The sequence below is a fragment of the Dromiciops gliroides genome, chromosome 6 (genome assembly GCF_019393635.1).
Source record: "Dromiciops gliroides isolate mDroGli1 chromosome 6, mDroGli1.pri, whole genome shotgun sequence".
NCBI classification, from domain to species: Eukaryota; Metazoa; Chordata; class Mammalia; order Microbiotheria; family Microbiotheriidae; genus Dromiciops; species Dromiciops gliroides.
The window spans coordinates 11,945,289-11,965,873 of record NC_057866.1 but is presented as its reverse complement, the minus strand read 5'-3'; the positions used below and the strand labels follow the sequence as shown (position 1 = coordinate 11,965,873).

The 20,585-nt window shown below is 40.4% G+C and overlaps 1 protein-coding gene across 1 annotated transcript in view; it reads left to right on the top strand.

The window, feature by feature from the left end:
* The first annotated feature begins 1,055 nt into the window (after positions 1-1,055).
* LOC122731059 (steroid transmembrane transporter SLC22A24-like) overlaps positions 1,056-20,585 on the top strand; it is a 32,672-nt gene continuing 13,142 nt past the window's right edge. The window contains exons 1-5 of the mRNA XM_043970876.1: positions 1,056-1,737; positions 5,294-5,397; positions 6,158-6,312; positions 6,409-6,577; positions 18,219-18,336. Of these exons, the coding sequence (XP_043826811.1) occupies positions 1,336-1,737; positions 5,294-5,397; positions 6,158-6,312; positions 6,409-6,577; positions 18,219-18,336 (948 nt within the window). The 5' untranslated portion in view covers positions 1,056-1,335. The remainder of the gene's footprint in view (positions 1,738-5,293; positions 5,398-6,157; positions 6,313-6,408; positions 6,578-18,218; positions 18,337-20,585) is intronic.

The following is a 20,585-nucleotide window of genomic DNA, read 5'->3' as shown; positions in this document are numbered from 1 at the left end:
TACATCCCTACATGGGAAGATAATTGTAAATGTATTTGGGGAGACAGAAGGATTATACACAGAGAGTATAAATATAAATTGTCTTTGATGTAATGAATGGGGACTTATCAATTGAAGTTTAGTCAAAAGGGCATTTTGGGGGGCAGCTAGGTGGTGTAGTGGATAAAGCACTGGCCTTGGATTCAGGAGGACCTGAGTTCAAATCCAGTCTCAGACACTTGATACTAGCTGTGTGACCCTGGACAAGTCACTTAACCCTCATTGCCCGGCAAAAAAACAAAAACCAAACCAAACCAAAACAAAACAAAAAAAAGGGCATTTTGATTTGTTTGCTCTCTTGGGGAAAAAACTTAGTAAATAGGGACTTATCTGCCAACTATCTGGTTTCAGTTTGAAGTTTTAGTCAAAGGGAATTTTGCTTCTATTAATCCAGGGTCTCATCCATTTTGGATAATAAGGCAGCTCCATCAAATCCAGGTGGTCAATACATTAACAATTGATTTGTATCATGCTAATGAAAGTAATAACAACTTGTAACCAGTGAGTAAAGAAACCTTATATACCCTCAGAAAGACAGAGTCTTTGAGCTCCTTCTTTGACAGGTGTTACCTGCCTGATTCATGCCTGCTTATTCTTGGGACAAATAAACTGGTACTGTGTTTTCCCTAGCAGGTCTATGATCTCGGGTTTTTTCCCTCATAGGAGGACAGGTACAGAAATAAAATGTGACACTCTATAGAAAACATAGAGTGCTGAATCTAGTTCTCTGGAATCAAGGTTAGCCTTTGGAACTCCCCTGTATTTAGGAACTCAGAAGGGAAACTCAAACAGTCTGTCCTGACCTCCCATCCAGCCATCTTGCCACCACATTGCCTGTTACTGTTCAAGGGGCAGAACCATCAGGAATCAATGTTTCCTGGAACACATCGCACTGGCTCTCAAATAACTCAGCCATGTCAAAGTTACCTATCTTCAATATGGAGTTGATTTTTAACTAATCCAGTCTGTAAATTTATCTTTGTTGTACTTAACCCAGAAAACTGGCACTATTTGGTTTCTAGCTTAGAGTGAAAACACCTCACTTTTGAGGAAGTATCTGGAGTTCTTTTACATGTTACCCTGCCATTACCTTGGACTCTATGTTCAGGGTGGAGTTTTATTAAGGATTATCTGTGTTAAAGGGCTCCCATAGAATGGGTATTGAAGTGCCCAAAGTGGAGGATTGATGTGTCCTTCCAGCTAGGGACAATGTAAATCTGGCAATCAAGTGACTACTTTCTTCACTCAGTAGGTCTCTGAAGAAATTCTCTTCTTAGGGCTAGCATCCCAGTCCCGATGGCTTTTGAGGATCTCCTACCTGAAGTTGGAGAGAAGGGAAGATTCCAAATCCTTCAGGTCTTTTATGTTGCTATAAGTTACGTATTTGTAGGTTGCCATTATCTGCTAGAGAACGTCACTGCCTTTGTCCCTGAGCACAGGTGCTGGGCTCCCTTGCTTGACAATACCTCGGCTTTGCTCAATGTCAGTGGGAATCTTAATTTTAGTTCCCTACTAAAGCTTTCCATCCCTCTGGACTCCAATGGGAAACTAGAGAAGTGTCGCCGATTCTTCTGGCCACAGGGGCAGCCCTTGCTTGCAAATGTCACAGGACAAAACCTGAGCCAGCTGGAGATGCAGCCATGTGTGGATGGCTGGGTTTACGACCAAAGCACCATCACTTCTTCCATTGTGACTGAGGTAAGAGGTCCTTCCTGCTGCCCCACTCCCATCCCAGGAAGATTTCATTTTCCTTTTGAAAGGGTAACACTGATTTAAAACTTGATTCCCTTAGTAAATTACAGAATTCAATTTCTCTCCCCTGTCACCCCTCCAACTTACAGCTCCCTTTGTGACAAAAATTAATGAGACATCCCTTTATTAGGTCCTGCTGATAATACCAAATAAACCATATGGAAAGAGTTATGCTGCAGATTTTCTTTTTGCTCTAAGCACAGGTCCACACAGCCAGAACAACACAGGATTTAGCAAACTCTGTATTAAAGGCTCAGAGTGCTTAGAATATGATATTCTGAAGAGCAATGGAGCTAGGATTACAAACAAGAATCATCTACTCAGTAAGACTGAGTGTAATCCTTCTGGCTGGGCGGGGGCAAATATTCAATGAAATAGAGGACTTTCAAGCATTCCTGATGAAAAGATAAGAACTGAATAGAATAAGGTAAGATATTAGAAATCATAAGGGACTCAATAAGGTTAAACTGTTTACAATCCCTACATGGGAATATGCCACTTGTAACTCATAAGAACTTTCTCATTAGGGCAGTTAGAAGGAAAATGTATAGACAGAGGGTACAGTTGTGAGTTGAATATGATGGGATGATATCTAAATAAATACAATTATGGACTTAGAAAGAGAAATGCACTGAGAGAAAGGGAAAGGGAAAGATAGATTGGGGTAACTTATGTCACATAAAAGAGGCAAGAAAGAACATTTACAATGGAGGGGAGCCTAGGAGAGATGGCAGGAAATGCTTGAATCTTATTCTCATTGGAATTGGCTCAAAGAGCCAAACTCTGCTTGGTATTGAAATTTCTAGGAAAGTAGCAGGAGAAGGGGATAAAAGAAGGAATAAGGGCTGACAGAAGGGAGGACAGATTAGGGGATGCAACAGTCAAAAGCAAAGCACTTTTAGAGGCAACAGGGTAAAAGGATAGAGAGACTAGAATAAACAGGAGTCTATAGGATGGAGGGAAATACAGTTAGCAATCACAATTGTGAAAAAAATTGGAGTAAATTTCACTGATAAAGGCCTTATTTCTGAAATATATAGAGAACTAATTCAAATTTATAAAAATGAGAGCCAATCCCCAATTGATAAATGGTCAGAAGATATAAATAGTCAGTTTCCAGATATAGTAATTGTGACATGTAAAATTAAATGTGTGGTCACCTTATTTCTGTCTCAAGTTTGGGGAAAATTAGCTGGGGTTTCTAATATATTTGTTACTTATAAATTAGAAGTTTTAGCACCAGTTTGGGGGCATTAAACATTTATTAAAGTATATTAAATATTAGTAAAGAGAACACACATGGCTCTGAAAGATAGAAAAGCCTAGCTAGGATCTAGGGGAAAGAGAGAGAGAGAGAGAGAGAGAGAGAGAGAGAAACAAAAGTGCCTTCAGCTTTGAGTCTCAGACCCAAAAGAGGAAGATCCTGTGCCTATGAGAGCAGAAGCTACATGTGGGTCTGGAAGAGAGATGGTCCCCACACACGGCTCCAAGCTAATTGGCTGGTATTTCAAGTCTATTGATTTGTTTTTGTGAGGCAAGTGGGGTTAAGTGACTTGCCCAGGGTCACACAGCTAGTGAGTGTTAAGTGTCTGAGGCTGGATCTGAACTCAGGTCCTCCTGAATCCAGGGCCGGTGCTCTATCCACTGTGCCACCTAGCTGCCCCTATTTCTCTGTTTTTTTAAATTATTGTGGCTACTATATTTTATAAATTAATTGCTATTTATATGTTAATGGCTATTGCACCTGTTTTGGTAGTAAGCATTTATTATTAATTCATATATATTACCACTTGGCAGTTAGCATAATCAGGAGAAAAGCCCCAGATCCATGTTGCCTCTCAGAGAGGGAGCGCACGTGGACTTAAGTAGAGTTCAGAAGACCTACAAAACCTACCCTGTTCTAAGAGGAAGAGCTCAAACCAAGAGAGCCCATGATCCATAGTCCTGGCCAAGGATTTTATCCTCTTTTGATAGAGGTGGGCCATTATATATATTGATCAAAGGTAATTGTTTAGCATCATTCAATTCCATTGGTCCAAATTAAAATGAACTCTACACAATGACCTAATGGATGACACCCTTGCTGTAGGGTGAAGGAAAAAGTGTGGTTTAATCCTATCAATTCACTGATCTAGACAAAAAGAATCAATCTCCATTTCTTCTGTTCTCTTGGGCTTGTCCCAGATAAGATTTGAACTTCCTCAAGAATTGGACTTTTTGGAATGGGGGAGGAGAAAGAACAAACTGATCTCTGGGTCCCTCCAAGAAATTCATTATTAATAATTATTTTCTCATGTTTCTCATGATCAGAGTGTCCCCTAATTGGAACCAGACCTACTAGACACTCACCAGCTATGCAACCCTGGACAAGCGATCCAACCCTGACTACCGCACACACACAAAAAAATAAATAAATGCTTTAAAGATATCATCTCTTCATATTCAACTCACACCTGTGCCCTCTAAGTATACTTCATTCAGCTGCACTAATAATGAGCAAGTTCTTATGGGTTAGAAGTATCATCTTGATGTAGGCGACAAAAAAGGGGTTAACAGAAAATCCTAAGACCCAAGCTCTAATTTAGATATTAGCTCTAAAAAGGATTCAGATCTCAGTTAATGGATAACTTAGAAGTCAGGATACTAGGTTCTTGAACTCACAGAAATCAGTACCCATAACCTGGTACAATAGACTTTTGCAGAAATCACGAGGCGGGGCTGAGGGTATGCATGTCACAAGGGGAACAATAAGGATGTCTACATCAGGGAGGTCAGGGTCAAAATGAGCTTGAAATTAATGTCCCAAACCTGAGTGTTGTTAACTTTTGTTTTTTATGCCTGTTTCCTACAGAAAAAAACAGATCACAGAAATTATTTTTATAACATCTCCTACAGGAAAAACGAGATCAGAGACAGACAGGAAAGACATAATACCAATTTATTTGTCCAAAGTACAAGCAGCAGGAATCATGTGAAGACCCCTTCCAAAGGAAGAGCTCTCAAAGGTTCCCCTTTTTTTATGATACTATATAAACCTAATTTTTTTCTCTTGTAGGGTAACTTCCTTAGCAAGATACTAATCAACATAAAGCAAATCCTATAACAACTTAAAGAAAGAAAAAGGGTTTATCAAGAACAAGAATGCCTAGAAATTTGATAAAGAGAACAATAAGATATATTTGCTGTCTTGGGGAAAAAAGTTAGTGAATAGGGACTCATCTGCTAACTATCTTGGTACAGTTTCAAGTTTAGTAAAAGGGCATTTTGCTACCATTAACCCAGGGTTTCATAAAATCCATTTGGATAATAAGGCAGCCCCATCAAATCTAGGTGGTCCACATATTCATTATAATAGTGTATAATGTGTATATATGATGGAGGATCAAAGTGGAGCAAGAAGTCTGAGTCAGTTTCTTTCTCATCAAACATAGGCAGTAAGAGTCCTGAGCCTCAAATTCTCCTGCCACATTTTAAGATCTGATGTTCTCATCTTCCCTTTCAGTGGGACCTGGTGTGTGACTCCCAAACACTGAAGCCTTTGTCTCAGTCACTACTCCTTGCTGGGATTCTGGTGGGATATCTCATATGGGGATATCTCTCAGACAGGTGAGTTTCACCTGGACACAGATGTTTCTGAAACTCAGGGAACCCATGGCCATAGAGCTGAAAGTTGGAAGATAATTTAGTGTACTCCACTCATTTGACAAAGAAGAAAACCAGGGCCCAGAGAAGTAAAGAGGTTTGCTCAAGGTCACATACCTAGAGACAAAAGCAGAATTCAAACCCAGGACTTTCTTTTCATTTCCATGCTATTCCAATAGTCCACAATAAGAGGGAGAAGATTCAGGGCTAGATTTGGAGCTGAGGGTGGAAGTGGGTCTCATACTGGAAAGAAACAAGTAAGATAGTCAGGTTGGTGATGGGCTGAATATGGGGTAAAGGTCAGTCAGTCCACAGTCAGTCAACAAACAATTATTAAACAGTTACCATGTGCAAGGAACTGTGCTAAGAGTTAGGGATAGAAAAGAAAACAAAAACAGTCCCTGCTTTCATATTATTAGGGGAGACAGCTTGCAAACCACTATGTACATTCAAGAAATACACAGGATAAATGGTTAGGGGACGGGGTAGTCTCAGAAGGAAGACACTGACATTAACAGGAAATGAGGAAGGTTTCTTGCTAAAGAGGCAATTTTAGCTGAAATTTAAAAGAAGTCAAGGAAGCTAGATAGAGGAGATGAAGGGGAAGACATATCAGGGATGGAGGGATAGCAATGAAAACAATGTATAGGGAGGACTGCTGGGCAGAGACATGATACTTTGCCTCTGCCCTGAGGTCACATCCATTGGGTTTCCCATGATGTAGGTTTGGACGAAAACGCATGCTGCTTCCAAGTTTCCTCATGGTGGCTGTCTCCAGCACTGGGGCTGCCTTTGCCCCATCATTCCTGGCTTACTGTTGTTTTCGATTCCTGCTGGGGTTTTCAATGTCAGGACTCATACTTGGCAGTGCATCCCTTGGTAAGTCTTCCTTCTGGGGCTCCTTCAACATTTACATTTGTCCTCTGAGATTCCACCTGTGTCTGAAATTCATCCTGTGCTGGGGTTTCCTTGCAGTCATGGAGTGGATGGCCAGTCAGCAGCGGCCCCTGGTAGCAGTCATGATAGGCCTGTGCCTCAGCCTGGGCCATCTGTTTCTTGGGGTTTTGGCTTATGGCATCCATGACTGGCGCAAACTCCAGCTGGTGGTATCTGCTCCCTTCTTTGTCTTCTTCCTGATATCTTGGTAAGTGTCCCTGGGCTCTTGCTGTCTCTCCAAGAGACTACAGATGGAGAGTAAAGAATCCCACACTTCTCTATATGGGAAAGCTCATTGCAGGAAGTTTCAAATCTAGTAAGAGGATGGGAATGTTTCCCATCTGGACCTGGGTGCCAGAAAGGAGTTAAAACCCATGTGTGGATGAGACAGACTTGAGGCCAGGCACCTTCATCAGATTATCTCTAGATTATAAGAAGTAAAGATAATAAAATGTAAATTATTTGTGATGAACAGACTTTCCCCAAAGTACCAAGAAGAATAAACAAAGCCACAAGAAGTGAGATAGAAAAATCATTAAATTTCAAATCAGAAGTCATGAGTTCAAATCCCACTTTATCAGGTGAGTAAGCCTGGACAATTCACTTAACTCCCCCATATCCCAGTTTCTTCTTCTGTTGAATAAATGGGTCAGACTCTCGGGCCTTTTGGATCCCTTATAGTTCCATGGGCAGGTAGGTGACACAGTGTATAGAATATTGGACTTAGAGTCAGGAAGAATCTTCTTCATGAGTTCAAGTCCTGTGTAAGGGGCTAAAATTCTAGCTATGATGTCTAAAATCTAATGAGTGGTCAGCTTAAATTAGAAAATGTATAGCACCAATCTTTGGGCATTAAGTATTTATTAAAGTATATTAGGGGTAAGTAAAGAGAAACACATGGATCAAATCTGAAATTTGCTTGCTCTCCCTATCCTGCCTGTCTCTTGCTCCCCTGCCAAAGTCTCCCACCGAAAGCCCCTTCTCCTGGGACTTCTCCTGGAAGCCTCTTGTCAAACAGGAAACAGGGCCATCCATACACACAAACACAGCTCCAAGTTAATTGGCTGGTAGCTCTGATTGACAGGTCGCACAGGTGGTTCTATAGATGCAACTTCCAGATGCTAAAGTCACATGGTTTCTAAATCACATGCTTTCTCCTCATGGTGGAGCTTCCCTGCAATATCTCTCCCAGCAGGGGGTGTCATACCAATTCTCACTGTCTCCCCTGTACTTCATGGGAAGAAACATTGTTTCCTTACATGAAGGAATAACATTACAGATGCTTATAACTAACTAAGTCAAGGGAATGAAAAGAGAGCAAAAAGAAATTGAGTGATGCATTAACAAAGGCTAAAGGGGCCATTCTCCTATTAGCAGGTGGACATTACAATAATAAATTTTTTTTCAGGGCAATGAGGGTTAAGTGACTTGCCCAGAGTCACACAGTTAGTTAAGTGTCAAGTGTCTAAGTTTGGATTTGAACTCAGGTCCTCCTGAATCCAAGGCCAGTGCTTTATCCACTGTGCCACCTAGCTGCCCCATGGTAGACATTACAAACAGAAAAAACTAAAGGGGGCACTCCCCTTAATAAGTGGACATTATAAACAGTGTATACAATGTGGAAAAGGAAAACAGAAAGATGTCCATTTAAGTATTTGGAAATCTTTTCTGATGATTCTTGGGATGTCCTCTGGGTGTAGTCGTGGAATGGAAGTCTTTTCAGGTGTTTCAGATGCTGGTAATCAGCCAGGAAAATTTCCTACAAAATTGAGCTTTACACAACTTTAAATAGCTTTGCCAATAATCAAATCAAACAATGAGAATTCTAAAAAAAGAAAAACCATGTCTAAGGAAATTCAGAATCTTTGTTGTTACACATGAAACATAATAAAAACAAAAATTGAAAAATTCTCTAAAATTTAATATTACTACACTCCACCCTCTGGAGGATAAATTGAGAAGACAATTGTGATATTAATTTAGAAAATAATTTAAATCTTTGTTTCATCACTTTTTGCATCATCTGCCTAATTGTCCTCATGCCATTAGGAGAAATTAAAGAATCTAATATAATTGGTAGCAGATGTCAAGGCCAAATCCAACATTGTATTTATCATGATACCTGAGATAATTATGGGGGTTACCATAAAAGAACAGAGAAATAACTGAGTCAGACTTAATCAGATGCATAGGATTGAGATGTCCATGCAATCATGCATATAGGACGGGAAATTGAAGTCAGGTGTTGAATGAGATGGCATAGCCCGCCCGGTGCCATGTGGAGGAAAATTAAACCAAGGAAATACAACCTCGACACTTGTCAATAGCCGTTTTTTCGGTCTTTCCCAAAGCAGTGCAGTACCTGTACTTTGCGCATGTTTCCCCTCATATGACAGTTCAATGTCTGCTCTTGTATGTATTCCTCTTGTCATTGGATGGCATCCTGGCCAACTGGCATCTGATAACTCAGGATGAAGGGCAATTAATGTCTTAAATGATAAGTTCCCACAATCCAAGTCTCATATGGATTTAAAAGTTGAGGATAATAATGTTTGCAAAAAATGTGAATGTACCTTAACTCAGAATATAATATACAATTATGCGATAATTCCAAGTACTAACTTTTTTTACTAAGTAAACAATTACTTTTGTGAAAAATCAGAACATATTTTAATACAAGTCAAAACACAACACAATCTTAAAAGAATAAGAATCTCTACAAAAATAAGCCTATACTATTGATTTCAAAATGTAGTTGCAATAGCATAAAAAAGAAACTCGTAACATTTGAACTGACTTTTAAAAAATTACATTTTTTCCCAATATCTAAAACCCCCAAATCACATATTATTATATTATACAATATGCCCCTATTTATGGCAATAATAAATTTGATTACAGGAATATGAAAAAAACTTTTGCAAATGGTCTCCTCTTTTTTTAAATATATGCTTATCAAACATTATACTTCTAGAATTAATTTACAATTGCCATGGCAACCAATTTGCTCGGGAAATGCTTTATAGAATTTGATCAAATAATCAGTTGGAAAAACAAACAATTTAGAATATGGGAGAATAATACTTCCAGACTTAATATTGTATTGTGAAATCAAATCCATCTTGCATTGTTTCAAAATTGGAGAGATAGATGAATAGAACAAAATACACATGGAAGAATAAAAGACAATGAAATTCAAACTGGGGAAATCTAAATGAATATGAACTTAATATTAATAAGAGTATTACAAAATATAAATTTGATCACATGAATATAAAAACTTTTGCAAATATCCCCCCCCTTTTTTTTGTGAGGCAATGAGGGTTAAGTGACTTGCCCAGGGTCACACAGCTAGTAAGTGTAGTAAGTGTAGAGGCTGGATTTGAACTCAGGACCTCCTGAATCCAGTGCTAGTGATTTATCCATTGTGCCACCTAGCTGTCCCCAAATATTCCCCCTTTTTAAGCTAAGTGTAAAACACAATCTTAAAATCATGAAAATAAACCCATACTATTAATTTCAAAATGTAGATACAATAGCATAGAAATCCTTATGTAACCTTTGAACTAACATTTTTTTTCTCTGAGTGAATTTAGATAATTTTTTATTTGATATCTAAAATCCCCAACTCTCACATTAATACCTTGCTGTTTACTTCTACATTTCTGCAAAATATGTCCCTGTTTATGGAAGTAGAAACATTTTCTTGAAATATGATGATAATTGTCTTGTACATTTTTATTCAGCTTAAGTTTCTCTTGTTTCCCTTTAACCCCTTTATTTTCTCTGTTGGTCCTCTCATATACAAATGCTTTATAAGGTTACTAATTATAGACAAAAGCAGATTAACAAAATGATTATGAACAAAATGAGCATATCTGGAATTTAAAGGGTTTTGTAAGGTTGGTTTGGGGGAATTACAGCAGGTCGAGTTAGAATTACAGCTTGGTTGGGGTAGGGCTGAGGCTGGTTGCTCTGGTAATGAAGTAGAAGCTGGGGGTACAGGTAGAGGAGGCTGCACATGTGCCAGCTCAGGACTTGGGGAGGGTGGATTAGATCTCGTGGCCTCCCTGGCTGGAGAATCAAGGGGCATGGCCATGGGATGAGTAGGAGGTGCCACCAGAGGAGGGGGAGGAGGTGGGGTCCCGAGAGGAGGGGGCAGGACCATCTCTCCCATGTGCTGCAGAGCTGCAGCACTTACACTCAAACATGTTGGCTCAGCTGGGGAGGGACCAGGGCAATTTGAATCAGGCTTGGATTCAAACTCAGGCCTGGACTCCCCTTTCCCCACCACCAGGGGGACAAAGGCTTCTAGAGGTTGGGTCGTTGCCTCCAGGCATGCAAAATTAGAGAAATACTTTGGTTAGAATCTGAAAAAGCTGATGTCTCTTCCTGTATAAGCTCCTCACTTGCTTTATTCCATAGTTCCCAATAAATTAAATTGTTAGGGGACTTAAAGTATAGGATTATTTGCAAATTTTTCAGTGTTAAGTAGTCAAAAGATCCATTCTCTAACCATTTGTTTTACATTAAGATAGAATATTTTTTATGTCACATAAAACACAGTTTGATAAGCCTTGCTTTTGTCGTGCCTGGCTGAATTGGTAGCTTATAAGAGTCCCACCGAAAGCCCCTTCTCCCGGGACTTCTCCCAGAAACCTCTTGTCAAACAGGAAACAAGGCCATCCACACACACAAACATAGCTCCAAGCAAATTGGCTGGTAGCTCTGATTGACAGGGCCCACAGGTGGTTCTATAGATGTGACTTCTGGATGCCAGTTAACTTCTGGATCCTAAAGTCACATCGTTTCTAAATCACATGCTTTTTCCTCATGGCAGAGCTTCCCTGCAATATCTCTCCCAGAAGGGGGGGTCATTCCAATTCTCACACCTGTCTCAGACACTTACTAGCTATATGACCCTAGGCAAGTTGCTTCATTCTCTTTGCCTCAGTTCCTCATTTATAAAAATAAGCTAAAGAAATAAATGGCAAACAAACCATTCCTATTGTGGTAAAAAGTTTTAACAGTCGGTTAGATAATGGAGAGACGCCAGTATTTTTTTTTTAGGACCACCCTTTTGGGGAGGAGACCAACATCATGAGCTATGCACACCAGTCCGCCTGCGACGCATGCCAGATTGCCTGCTGAGCACTCGACTTCTGGGGTGCGAGCTTAAAAGGCAAGGAGAGAACGGAAGTGAGGCCTTTTTTTCCTGCTATGCTGGTCTCCTGGCTGCGCTACACAGACAGACGCGGACTGGAGTTTGACTCGGCCCGGCTCTCGGTTAACAGCACGCGCTTGACTCGGTCTCTCTCCCCAAAGGTGGCCTTCGGCTTTTGGTGAGTTTTATACAGAATATAGACTAAGCCTAGAATTAAGACAATTTGTATTGTATTTCTACTTTCCTATCCTTCTAATCAACATCACCTTGTGACTACCATACAATAAAAGGTCTATCTAGAAAACCAGAAGCTTCTTCCATTTACTAGTCTGGGAGATAAATTAAGGGAAAGGTTAAGTAGGGTAGATTTATGATCTAATATCCAATTTTAATCTCACACTATGCCTTTTCCAAGAAAACCCCAATAGGGCCATGAAGAGTCAGATGTTACTGAAATGACTGAATAAAAACAAGATCTTATTGGAGGAAATATTTTTCTGATGGAAAGGCTAAAGCTGAGTAGAAATATATTGATATGGGGGAAGCTAGGTGACACAGTGGATAAAGCACTCCCCTGAATTTGGGAGGACCTGAGTTCAAATCAAATTTCTGGATGTGGAGAGCGTTTTCCATCATGAGTCCTTTGGAACTATCTTGGAACATTGTATTGCTGAGGAGAGTCAAGATTATCACAGTTCATCAACACACAATGTTGTTGATACTATGTACAATGTTCTGCTGGTTCTGCTCATCTCACTCAGCATCAGTTCATGTAAGTCCTTCCAGGTTTCTAAAAAATTACTGATTTTAAAAGCTAATAACTTAAAACTGCCATGAGACAAATGGTCCACAAAAACATTCCTTTCCTTCTGAAGCTTTTACATTGCACTGGAATCGTTACTCAATATTTTATTATTAAACTGAAATATCCAATTGAGACAAACCGTTCTGAATCCCTTCTTCCACCACTGATCAAGACTGGGGTGGCAGGTGTTGCACAGAATATTCTTTTATCCTTCTGGGACTTTTGGGCAAATTTTGTGAAACTGCCAGCTCCAGCAGCCTTCTTGTCAACTACCCTGAAGGCACCAACTGCAACAGTCTGCCTCATATGAGGAACAACAAAATGACCCAGAGGAGGATCATCAGAGAAGCTCTCTGGGCTTGCCTGGAACCATGTCAATCATGGCAGCATCACCAGATTTCAGAAATTTAGGGCCATCTTCTAGCTTCTTACCAGAATGATTCAGTTCAACAAAATTGCAAGCAACGTGAGCAGTGTGACAATCAAGAACAGGTGCACAGACAGCACTAATTTGGCCTCAATGGTTCAGGACAATGACCTGTGCAGTGAATCCAGCTGTTTCCTCAGGTGGGTCCATTCTTGCTATTACCAGCCATGTTACCATGGTGGACATCTTTGATGGACACATTCTTTTTTTTTTTTTTTTTAGTGCGGCAGTTGGGGTTAAGTGACTTGCCCAGGGTCACACAGCTAGTAAGTGTTCCACTGCGACACCTAGCTGCCCCATGATGGACACATTCTTGACAGTGAAATAAACATTATCCCCAGGTAGAGCCTCTCTTAAAGCTTCATGGTGCATTTCAAAAGACTTTATTTCAGTTGTAACATTGACTGGGGCAGTCCTAATTTTAGAACACCAGTCTCCACTCACCCAGCAGCTACAGTACCCATACCACCAATCTTGTAGACATCTGGGAGGAGTAGATTCCATTACTATTGCCATCCTCACTTTCCAAATGCCTTTCCATCCCTTCAACCAAGGCATATTAGAGCTTGGCTCCAGCATGTTGTCACCATTCCATCCTGAAATTGGCATAGAAGCTACTCTGTCATAGTTGTAGGCAGTTTTCTTAATATAGGTACTGATTTCTTTGACAGTTTGAAGGCCTGGGTGGAATCCATTTTGTTGACACCAACAATCAGTTGTTTCACACCTAGTGAGAATGCCAGAGGCATGCTACCTACTCTGCTCATTCTTTGAAATACCAGCTTCAAATTCACCAACATCAGTAGCCACAATCAGGAAAGCCCAGTCAGCCTGGGATGTGCTGCTTGTAATCATGTTCTTGATAAAGTCTGTGTCCTGGAGCATCAATAATGGTCCTCTGGTAGTTACTGGTCTTGAATTTTCACAGGGAGATGTCAGTAGTGATACCATGCTCACATTCACCTTCAGCTCCTCCAAGTTCCAGGAGGATTTGAAGGAGCCCTTTCCCATCTCAGCAGCCTCCTTTATCAAACCTCCCAACCAATCTCTTATCAATTTTACCATATTTGGAGATGAGGTGGCCAGTAGTGGTGGACTTGAAAGAGTTTACATCTCCAGTGATGACAACGATAATGTGAGTCTTCTCTTTCTCCATGTTTGTGGAGGCATAAAGATGATTTTTACAACATCTGTGTTCTGGCAGCCAATCCATTGTGAAAAAAAGTCATAAGCTTCTATTTTAGGTGCTAGGCACTAGCTAGGATAGGGACACAAATACAAAAATTAACAGGCTCTGTCCTCAAGGAGATGATGCCATCAGAAGAGATAACAGGTTATAAGAAATGATGATTAATAACCAATATCTTTGGCAGATTCAGAGACTCTCCCCTTATGCTAAATTCCTTTTCTTAAAAAGTTACTTTTTCCTGGAGGAAATAACTGAAGGAGATTACATAACTACCCTCATCTTGATAAGACCCAACCCACAAATGAAAGAAATTTAGTCTAGGGAGGGAAAGCTCATTGTGTTCTCAAGCCTGGGTGGAGACAGATCCTCTTGTCTAGATAGGAGAAGAGTCCTCTACGGGGGACCCATTGAAGAGGGGTACATCCTTTGAATTGATAGCCCAAGGCTGGGGGTGAACCGAGTAGAGATAATCTCTCTGTGCAGGGGGCAACTCTCTGCTCTACTCATCACCTACTGTTTCAAGGGTATATCATCTGCGAGCCCTGCCACCATGATTGTCTTTTGTCTGACAGAGATTCAAATGACCATCTTTTTATTAATAATGTGCTGGCCTTATTAATAATATGATCAAATTATCAGAAACTGTTTCTCAACCTTTTAATCATCACAAAGAACACATGTAGGTATATATAAAAATATAAGATACATATAAAAGATGGTCCTACTTCTAACCAAAAGTGGTCCTACCTCTAACTAAAATTGTCTGTGTGACCCTGAGCAAGTCACTATACTTCTCTATGCTCTAGGGAGCCCACCAAGACAAAATTACCATGCCAGAGGGATTTCCATCTCCTGGGAATTTCTTATTCTGGTGAAATCATAGGTCCAGTCCTTACCTCCATCTTTGACAGACTGAAATACAGAAAGGGAGCATTCTTGGAGTCAGAAGTTCCAGTTTAACCCCTTAATGGTGGGTCCCTATAAGACCTCCAGGCACCCTGGCCTGTCCTGCCCACTCTCTGTGTTACAAGGGTTCCTGAACCTGCTGGACAACAACTCCCACATGCAGCTGGGCCAATACTTCACTCTGCACTTCTAAGATGAGGAGACCAAGAGAAGTTATTGAAGAAATGCTGCACCTTGTATGCTGGGAACCTTTCCTTATTATACACAACTGAAGAACAGGTCTATGAACTCTTTGGTAAGAATGGTGATATAAAGGCAATCATCATGAGTGTGAATAAAGTGATGACAGCAATATGTGAATTCTGCAAAGCAGATGCCCCAAATCCCATGGAGTACCCTTAATGGAACTCACTGGGAGAATGGAATCATCTGCACAGATGGGGTACAGGTTCCCAAGTGGGCAGACAGCACAGATAGGGAAGATAGGGGAGCAGATACAAGATGAGAATTGAAAAGATTATGGTGCTGGGAGAAAAGGCTATGGAGTAATGGCAATATCATAAGTGATGAAAGCCCATTATTTACAAAAGAAAACTTTTGGCAAATATAACAAAAATGGAAAATATTGGATGTTGGAGGGGATGTGGGAAACCTGGGCTGCTAATCCATTCTTGGTGGAGTTGTGAAAAGATCCAACCATTCTGGAGGGCAATTTGGAACTATGCCCAAAGGGTTATAGGAATGTTCATACCCTTTGATGCAGCAATACCACTGCTAGGTTTATATCCCAAAGATATCCCCCAAAAGAAAAAAGACTTATTTGTACAAAAATATTTATAACAGCTCTTTTTTGGTGGTGGCTAAGAGTTGGAAATCAAAGGAATGCCCATCCATTGCGGAATGGCTAAACAAGCTGTGATATATGATGGTGATGGAATATTTTTGTGCTATAAGAAATAAGAAGTGGGATGATTTCAGAAACTCCAGGAAAGACTTGTATGAACTGATGTATAGTGAAGTGAGCAGAACCAGGATAATATTGTGCACAGAGACAACAATATTGTTTGATGGCGAACTGTGAATGACTTGACTATTCTCAACAATACAATGATCCAAGGCAATTCCAAAGTACTATTGATGAAACATACTATCCACCTCCAAAGAAAGAAGTGATATTGATAGAACAGACTGAAGCAGGCTATTTTTCATTTTCATTCTTTTTTTTTTTCTTTCCAGCAAGTTTTCTTGCACAAAATGACAGGATAATGTTTTACATAATCATATATGTATGTATATATACATATACATACAAACATATACATATACATGCACACATATATGTATGTGTGTGTGTATATATATATATATATATAAAATCCATATCTAATTGCTTGCTGCCTCAGGGAGCGGAGAAGGGAGGCATAAAAGGAGAGATAAAAATTGGAACCCCAAACTATAAATAAAAATATTTATTACATTAAAAAAAAAGAAAAACTTGCTGGTTGACAGATCTTGCAAAGAGCAGCACTGAGGACCTGAAAATAGTTTACTTATCACAGATTCTCGTTTGTTTCTCTGCTTATGTACAAGAATGAAGCCTGAAACTTTGAGTTGACTTTTCCACTCTGAAAATCATTAAATGTCATGACCTAAGGCTCTGACTTTGGTCCTAGGGTTAGACCTTTGAGGTTTGCTCTGCTTATCAGGAGGACTTCCTGTCACCTGAGAAACAGTTAGTAACTGAGCAGATTTATTAACAGATATTAATCCATGTAGCACAGCTTTCCTTGAAGCAAGATTAGTAAAGTCTTATTTTATGGTTATATTACTGTTCATGACTTTAGGAATATGAGCGATCATTTAGAAAACCAGTCCTAATTAAATTTGTATTAAATGAATTTAATGATCAATTGTCAAAATTCTATAAAATAGAATGGTTTTATTTCTAAGCTTTTTTGTTTGTTTTTTGTTTTTTGCCGGGCAGTGAGGGTTAAGTGACTTGCCCAGGGTCACGCAGCTAGTAAGTGTCAAGTGTCTGAGGCCAGATTTGAACACAAGTACTCCTGAATCCAGGGCTGGTGCTTTATCCACTGTGCCACCTAGCTGCCCCCAAGAGATAGATTTTCTTTTAAAAAAGCTTAGAAATAGGGGGCAGCTAGGTGGCACAGTGGATAAAGCACTGGCCTTGGACTCAAGAGGACCTGAGTTCAAATCCGGCCTCTGACACTTGATACTTACTAGCTGCATGACGCTGGGCAAGTCACTTAACCCTCATTGCACCACAAAACAAAAAAAACAACAAAAAACCCCCCTATCTCTTATTTCTAAGGGGACTTCTAACTCAACAAGGTATAAAAGTTTGTTAGAGAATTCTTTAAATGGTTCTTCCTCAACACTAATGACTTGATGATCTCAGGAAGATTGCTCTGATGCTCTTGATGTATGGACCAGAAAGAAATTTATATTTATAATGCTAATGGGGCTTATTAAACACAGATTTAATCTTTCTAATAAAGACTGTAGACTTGAAGTATTAGATCAATGCAGGAAGAATTTGTTCCAACCTTGAAATGATGACAAGCAAATACTAGACCTGCCATATTTATTTATTTTCTCTTTTACTGGCATGATAAAGGAATGGGGAGGCTTTGGAGCAGAGCCTGAAAATCAAGGAAACAAAACATTCCTAATAGAACAGATCAGATGAGCTGCGCTTAGAATGGAGGGAAATGTCTATTTCCTGGTCAGTGCTTCAAGACACATACAAATGATTCTCTCTGCATTTGCATTGATGATACAAGGACTGCATTCTTGCTCAGCTGCGTACCTAAGATTATTACTCCCATGAGACAGAGGAGGAGATTTGCTCTCATTTAAAACTTCAAGGAATGAAAGGGTGATTTAAATGGTGTCTAACTTATTGGCAGTTTTAGAAGTTTTTCCCAGTAAGAATTGGGGAGGACAGATTTAAGCCAAAAGAAAAACCTGTGGGGTTTTTACTTATTAGCTGTGTGACCCTGGGCAAGTCACTTAACCCTCATTGCCCCAAAAAACAAAACAAAAAAACCCAAACTGAACCAAAACAAAACAAAAGAAAAAAAAGAAAAAAGAAAAACCTGCCCTGACTCATTTAAAGAGAAAATCCAGAAGGGGTACAGTTGATCTCTGGTCATCTTGTCAGAGGTTTGGGGATGAAAGCATTTACACTTGATTACTTTCTTTTGCATGTTAAATAATGCAAAGTAATTAGAACTAATTGTAGAACTAAAAAAAACCACAAACCCCCAAATCCCAACTGGCTCTTTGAATATGCAGGGAATAAAGAATTAACTATATTTGCCATGCACTATTTAATTAGGTGGTTGCCAGAGTCTGCTAGATGGCTGATTGTCCACAACAAATGTGATGATGCCTTAAAGGTGCTCAGACAAGTTGCAAAAATCAATGGAGTAAAGAAGCGGACCCTCACTGTGGAGGTGAGAGGGGAAGGAGGAGCCAGGGCTGGCAAGTGGGAAATGGTGACTTTTCAAGTCAAGCCTAGTAGCCAGGGGCCTACCAAGAGGAATGTCCAATCTCTGATGATGTTTCTCCAAGTCTTGGTGGACAAGGGAACAGGTAAGGGATTGGGCTGGCTTTCTAAACCATGCTGGGCCAGTAGAAGGACTGGGGGACTGAGGGTCCTTGGAGGCCACAGTAAACTGGCCTACTTGAAGACATCAACCTTTGGGGCTGCCTAGCTGTGTCAGAGAGAAAGCAGAGTGGGGGAGAGGTACCTGAATTATGGGAAGGTGTGAGGATGCCCTAGTGGAGGTCGGGAATGGAATCTCTCTCCTCTGCTATAAGAGGATCCTTGCAGCCCTCTGCCCTTCTCCCCTCCAGTCTTAAATGCCATTCTCTATGTTCCTTCCTCTCTGATCTTTCTGCTTTCTTTTCCCTAATGTCTTCCTTGCTCAGTGGTTTAACCCTAGTCCTGCCACTCCATATGGAGATAACGTAAAATGGTTCCTGGGACAATAATATAATGAATATTAAACGAGATTTTATTTGGAAAACACACTGCTTGCCACATAGTAGCTACTTAAGAAGTGCTTATTCCCTGCCTCCCTCTGGCCCCACAGCAAGCTTAACTGTGGCTTGTCCTTCTTTCTTGAAGAGGACTATGACATCAACGTGATGTCATGCAGTGCAGTGAATTGAATTTAAGTGAGGGAGGGCTGTGCAAGGTCACCAGTCTAACCCCAGATCCATCTGGGTCTAGTGGCAAGATATACATCAGAACAACTGGAGATGGCCCTGGATATTTAAGTCAATAGTTGTTAAGTGACTTACCTAAGGTCACACAGCTTTTAAGTATATGAGGGGAGATTTTAATTCAGGTCCTCCCAACTTCAGGGCCAATACTCTGTCCAGTGGGCCACCAAGCTGCCCCAAACTCTGACTTGGGATGCCAAGGATCACCTACTCACACATGTCCAATTTAGAAAAAGAGTCTCAATGAAATGAGTTCTATGAGTTGTGCTCTAATAAATTACAGGATCACAAGGTATGCATAAAAGCCAGCCCCTGCAGACAATGTGGAGAGAAGACTATGTTCTTTGGTCAGGAGACATGAGTTTAAATCTTCCTCAGCCACATCCTGACTGGGTCATTATGGACAAGCCCCTTCATCTCTTAGGCCTCAGGTCCCTCATCTATATGTAGCTCCAAGGGGAATTTCCCTAACTCATATATGGGGTACCAAACAGGATCATCCCTGGGTCCTACACTTTGAATTACAATGGGACCAAATTGTCACAGCAACTGAAAGAAAAGTGCCCTCTGTCCAAGCTAAAGCCTCAGCCTTCTGTCCTGCTGCAAGGGGGAGGGGAAAATACTACAGAAGCAAGGTGTTCTCTCTGTTAAGCTACATCCTCTCAGAACCAAAGCTCATGAGCCCCCATTGGTATGATTGCTTTTACTGCCCCACCAATGAATATGAACCAAAGCAAAGGCATTTAATGAAATAGTGTGAGAACAAAATATCAGTAAAACTTTTCCCCCATAAATCTGGGGAATACATTTAATCTCTTTACTACAGTGAGTGCATCAATATGCAGAGTGGACATGTTCAGGAAACATGAGATCATACAATATTAAATCCCCAATAGGGGTCTCTTCAGGTCACATGGCCCAAACCCCTCATGCTATGGATGAGGGAACTGAGGTTCATAGAGGATGTTAGTGACTCGCACCAGTTCATAGAAATATAAAAGGGAGAAAGGATCTAAACCCAGGTATTCTGGCTCCAGAGTCATCACTCTTTCTTCCCTACTCCATATGCATTGAGAGGCACACACACACAAAGGGAATGTGTGTGATCAGGACATATTCAGGGACCATACACTTACAGAGTTGAAGCTGGAAGAGACCTCAGCTGCTTTCTAGGGGAACTCCCTCATTTTTTTTTTTGATGGGGCAATGAAGGTTAAGTGACTTGCCCAGGGTCACACAGCTAGTAAGTGTCAAGTGTCTGAGGTTGGCTTTGAACTCAGGTCCTTCTGAATCCAGGGCTGGTGCTTTATCCACTGCACCACCTAGCTGTCCCAGAACTTCCTCATTTTACAAATTGAAAAAAAACATGGGCACAGGGAGAATAAGGGACTGGCTTAGGGTACATAGGAAGAATAAATGGCAAGATTTGAACCTAGGTTTTCTGTCTCCAGGCCAGTGCTAAAGCTAATATTTT